This window comes from Saprolegnia parasitica (genome assembly GCF_000151545.1).
Source record: "Saprolegnia parasitica CBS 223.65 unplaced genomic scaffold supercont2.43, whole genome shotgun sequence".
In the NCBI taxonomy this organism is placed as follows: domain Eukaryota; phylum Oomycota; class Saprolegniomycetes; order Saprolegniales; family Saprolegniaceae; genus Saprolegnia; species Saprolegnia parasitica.
This window is the reverse complement of record NW_012156437.1, coordinates 145,387-151,052: the sequence shown is the minus strand read 5'-3', so window position 1 is coordinate 151,052 and position 5,666 is coordinate 145,387. Positions and strand designations below refer to the sequence as shown.

The following is a 5,666-nucleotide window of genomic DNA, read 5'->3' as shown; positions in this document are numbered from 1 at the left end:
TCGCCAAGCCAACGACTTCCATCAGCCGCGAGTTTAAGTGAGCACCCCCTGTGTACCTTCGGGTGCTGCAGCTCCAGGTCGGCCCACGGTCGCATCCAAGTGGAACTCCGCAACACGGGTCTGGCTCAAGACCGCGGACGCTGCTGGTCGATCAAGTAGCTTGACGATGGACCACATAGAAAAGAAAACCCATAGTGGTAATCCCGGTAATACACCGCCTGACAAGAATACATTTCGTCGCCGATTCTCAACGAGCAACTTGAAAGAGATCACGATGGTGTCCCGTTCATATCACGCGTGTTCTTTCGTCTCCGTTTCCCCACGCGTTGGCCGATGTGATTTAATTGGCCGCGCCGACGTGCCTTCATTAGCTCTGCCTCGGTGCAGGCGGTGCTCTTATGAGCGATCTACATGCGGGAACGGATAATACCTCCGGATGATATGTTAGCCGGTTGCGCCTGTACATAAACCAGCGCGAACGACTAAAGCGCCGCTTGGAGCTCTTGCTTCGACAGCACATTAACGTGCTGCAGTCGGCGCTTCATGGATGTGGCGTCCACACCACCGGTACGCTTTGGGATGTTACATATCGATCGATCGGTATGTGCGCTGGAGCGCACCCATTCGTACCCATTATGACGTGGCGAGCTAACGTGGCAGCGAATGGATCGCCACGTCTTCGTCGTCCTGCGCGAATGTACTAGGCGCCGATAACCCCAAGACATATATTTGGCCCCAGACCCAGTGGCGCACTGTGCACGCTCGGCTTGCGGGGAAAGGTGATCGCAGTGATAGCTCCTCGACGTAATGCTTTTCGTTCTTGAAGATGCAAGCCGCCGCAATCCGATTCGCTCGTTGACGCCTATCATACTTGCTGTTCCGTTCGCAGGATGCACGCCGCCTGTCTGTTTGATAAATATTGTCAAAATGCGTGTTAAATATTGTCAAAACGAGCCTACCCAGCTCGCACACGTCATTGGGCAACGCAACACGGCCGTGATACTCTAGTAGATAACCCATCGAGCCGCTCGTCCCCTATATTGAATAATCGACGGCATTGCCGGCGCTAGCGTTGCATCGGTTGTGTTGAAAACATTTTATACGGCAACCACGCTCATGCCCACCGACTGGCGCTGGCCACACGTTGAATTTGCACGTGTTAAATATTGTCATAACACTGGCGCGAAACACGTTACATATTGTTGCAATCGATCAGAACTGATAGGCCCAGATCCTCGGTATTCGAACGCGTTGCCGCGGACCGCGCCGATACTATCTGCTCCAAGCAAAGCAATGATCGGCACGGACAGGCGAGTATGTCGTTGAACCGAGGGTGTCTCGTCCGCTGCGTCCAGCGATCACTGCACAGGTGCTCCATTTGAACCGACGACGCAGGCATCCACGGATCGCACAAAAAAAATTCGACCATGCAACGCACGCTCAGTAAGCTCGCGACGCGCCACTACTCGACGCAGTGGCGGTCCTTTAGCGCGCTCCACCCGTCGCTCAAGCAGAACGACTTGACGTCCATTACGCTCCACGTGACCAACCACCCAGGGTCCTTGCGCCCGGTCCTCGACATGTTTGCAAAGCACCGCGTGAACCTCACGCACATTACGTCGCAGCCCACCAAGTCGATCGAGCCCAACAACGACTATGCGATCTCGATCGACTTTCAGGGCAAGCCCGGCACGGTCGGCATTGACAACCTCCTGCGCGAGCTCGAGGCGCACTGCGCGTCGGTGACCCTCGCGACCGACAAGACGGGTACACATTTTGGTTTCAATTCGACACGTTGTCTTATGGTGCGTGTCTAGTGCCGTGGTTTCCGCTGCACATTAGTGACCTCGACATTGCGGCCCGCCATACACTCCAGGCCGGCACCGACATTGACGCCGACCACCCTGGGTTTAGCGACCAAGTGTACCGTGCCCGTCGCAACGAGCTCAGCGAGATCGCGGCCAACTACCGCCAGGGGCAGCCACTGCCGCACATTCACTACTCGGAGCTCGAGGTACCCCAATTGATAGATGGATACATGCGCATGTCACATGCTGTAGACGCAAACGTGGGGTGCAGTCTACAACCGCATCAAGGACACGTGGGCGCAGTTTGCGTGCGACGAGTTCAACAACGCGCTCCCGATGCTCGAGCGCGAGTGCGGCTACAGCCCGACCAACATTCCGCAGGCCCAAGACATTTCCAACTTTTTGAAAGCGCGCACCGGTGCGTTTCGTTTCTATCAAGTTGATAGTTATGATGCGTGTGGTTAGGGTTCGTGATCCATCCGGTCACGGGGTACCTCTCGCCGCGCGACTTTTTGAATGGCCTTGCGTTCCGCGTCTTCTTTTGCACGCAGTACATTCGACACCACTCACAGCCGCTGTATACGCCGGAGCCGGACATCTGCCACGAGCTCATGGGCCACGTGCCCATGTTTGCGGACCAGGATTTCGCCGACTTTTCCCACGAGATTGGCCTCGCCTCGCTCGGCGTCTCGGACGACGAGATCGAGCGCCTCGCGGCGTGCTACATTTTTTCGGTCGAGTTTGGCATCTACCTCCAGAACGGCCAGAAAAAGGTAGCCAAACTTGATAGACTGATCGATCTCATTTTGTGCAAAAATTAGGCGTTTGGTGCAGGCATGCTTTCGAGCTTTGGCGAACTCGAATACGCGTGCTCGCCGGTGCGACCGGCAGGTGGCACCATGGAGATGCCTGAGTACCGGCCGTGGGATCCGTTCCACGCGTGCAAGCAAAAGTACCCCGTAACGACGTACCAGCCCGTGTACTATGTGGCCGAGAGCTTGGTCTGTGTCGGCATCGTGGATTGTTTCGGACTCATGCGACGACATGTAGAGCCAAGCCAAGGCAAGATGCGCGAGTTCACGCGCGAGATGAAGAAGCCGTTCCATGCGACGTACAACCCCGCGACGCAGACGATTGCGGTGGACCGCGCGATCACCATTAAGGAGCGTGGCGCCAAGTAGGGCCTCTTTTGCGCGACGAGTGGAGATCGAACGGGCGTCGTACGAAACTATATACTGTATGTGAGCTATGGGAAATAAACTCTTATTTTGCCGTGTCCGTCATTGGTCGGCTGGCGAGCCACGTTACAGTGCCTATAAGAGATGCACCAAGCGATCGTTTGCATTTTGAGTCGTAGCGGTCCCGAGGATGGCAGAATTCGATGACCAAGCGATAACGACCGACCAAGGCTCGTCGGTGCAGTGCCGCGTTCTATGCTTAGGATCTATATGGCGTCACGTGGGTATCTCTCATCATCAACGATCGCAGCAATACTGCACCACGGACGCGACTCGCTCACAATCTCGAGACTGTTCAATGCGTGAGCCCAGACCAACGCGCGACGGCATTGCAATAGAATTGCAGTGTACAAGCCATCGATGGCCGGAGGACCAACGCCGCTAGGATGCGACATGACGTGGCAGCACCAGAGTGCTTTCTCCTTGGCACCACGGAGTTGCATTGGGCTTCGTACGTAGAACGGCGCGCTGCGATACGCGCCGCGACGTCAACTAGACCGACGTAGTTCAAACCCAACGGAATAAAACTCACTTCCTTGTTCAAAGCAGTGGTGGCACCTCGCCAACGATGCCGATTCCATTACCCCACACAGTTAATACCACACATCTACGGTACTAGTAAGCACGACGGCGCATACATGAACCGTGTGTGATGACGACGCCGGCTACAACAGCCACAACTTGAATGCTGCAAAAGACCAGAGCCATCATTCGGGACATTCATCTCCCTGTGAGGCCGTAACCATTCAACCCCGCACGCTGCTGCGCAACTCTGTCACGCGTAAACGCCGCAGGCCATAGATGCCTCATTGTCAGCGCAAACGTATTGCGCTAGAGCTTGTACATGAACGAATCTCCTTTAGAGGGATGAGTACGTCGTGACACTTTGTTTTTCAAACTCTAGCTCATGGTTTTGTAGAGCCTTCTCGTGTATGGTGTACCCAACCACTGGGACCCAACACTACGTGCCTCGCACTGCTGACGTGGCTATGGCGCATGGGACCCACTTGGGCTCGACTAGGATTGCATTTTGGGTGCCACAATACCAACCACGGAGGGCATAACAGCAACTATGATCAACGTCTTGACTGGTCGGTCAAACCATCGATTTCCAACTATCTTCTTTGAGAGTACAAAGGTACGAGTTTACTGTGCCACCGCATTTCAGTACACCAGGGATCGTGTCGCCCTTTGCCATCTCATCTTAAGAAGATTACCGTGCCATAGAAAACGAAAGCTATCCGGTGCACCATATGCTGCGACAACCCTTGGACTCTACAGGTTGCCTGGATTACGCAAGGCAAATTCTATTGCACCACCAAAAAAACTGACCGAAAACGTTTCGTGAGCTCTCGCACGACGCCCGTGCTCGGTAGCACCACGACATCGCTGAGAAGAGCTAGGGCAAACTGTCATGTAGTCCGTCCATGACCGTTTAGTGATGACTCGACGCAATGGACGACAACGTCGTACCGCATGGAATGCCATGGAAAGGGTAGCCGCCGCGAGTGAGCGCGGACCATGATTAGAACCAACGGCACGAGGCCACGGGCGGTGGCTTGAGGTTTGCGGCTGGACGAGCCGTCTTGCCGCTGTTTTCATTGGTTCGTTCTCCAAATACGCTGCCAGATGGCGTCGAGGGTGGATGGATGTAATGTGGTACGGCCAGGCGCGTTCAGATTGCCGGGGAGCTCCTCAGGAAGCACGCGATTCAAGAAACCCCGCGTCTCTCCATAGACGTGGAGCGACAGGACGAGCGATGCTAACTACTAATATTCCTCTAACGGTACCGATGCGAGGATTGTTTTCACAGTCAGCAGAAGCCAAAAATCAGAGCGAGCGGACGGTGCTTGTGACGACGCACCGTCCATTTGCTGCTATGGTTCGCATTGACTCATCTGCGATATGCACCACCAGTTTCGCCTCAACAGAGTCTGATTTTCGATTCTCAGACCTCAGGTGGGTAAGGTCAATAACCCCCCACCTGCATTCTTGTCCCCAAAACGTCGCGGCTACAGTATACTGGGGACAAGTCAATTTCTTCTGTAAGCAACACTTGCAGCGTCAACCGATTCCTTCGTCACTTTTGCTTTTGCGCCATGGCCGACAACGCTTCGCCCAAGAGCCCCGCGGTCGCTGGCTACGCGTCCGTGTGGGACGCCCGCCCGCGCCAATTCAAGAGCGTCCTCTTCCAAGTGTGCGGCTTCATCCTCCTCATGGAAGTCTCGGAGCGCCTCTCGTACTATGGCATCAACCAAGGCTTGAAAAACTACATGAAGTCCCACTTGCACTGGACGGGCGTCTCGTCCAACTCGATCAAGAGTACGTGGACGTCGCTCTGCTATCTCTCGCCGCTCCTTGGTGCGTACCTCGCCGACGAGCGCTGGGGCCGCTTCAGACGATTGCGATCTTTGGCACATGGTACCTTCTTGGCGACATCCTCATGGCCGTCGCCGCGCACCCGCACGTGCTCGGCTGGAAGGAGACCAACGTCTCCGGCGTGTTTGACAAGGAAGGCGCCAACATTGACGCGGCCCAAGGCCTCTTCGTGTTTGCCCTCTTTGCGTGCATTGGCATTGGCACTGGCGCGATCAAGTCGAACGTCATTACGCTCGGCGCC

General features: G+C 55.4%; 1 protein-coding gene across 1 annotated transcript; it reads left to right on the top strand.

Annotated features, from left to right (window-relative positions):
- Nucleotides 1-1,427: 1,427 nt before the first annotated feature.
- Nucleotides 1,428-2,989, top strand: SPRG_08734 (hypothetical protein; the record flags this gene model as incomplete). Its single annotated transcript, XM_012348337.1, has 7 exons — nt 1,428-1,767; nt 1,818-2,014; nt 2,061-2,226; nt 2,274-2,581; nt 2,630-2,686; nt 2,714-2,809; nt 2,861-2,989. The coding sequence occupies 7 exons, from the start codon at nt 1,428-1,430 to the stop codon at nt 2,987-2,989; spliced, it is 1,293 nt and encodes a 430-aa protein (XP_012203727.1).
- Between the last annotated feature and the right edge of the window lie 2,677 nt (nt 2,990-5,666).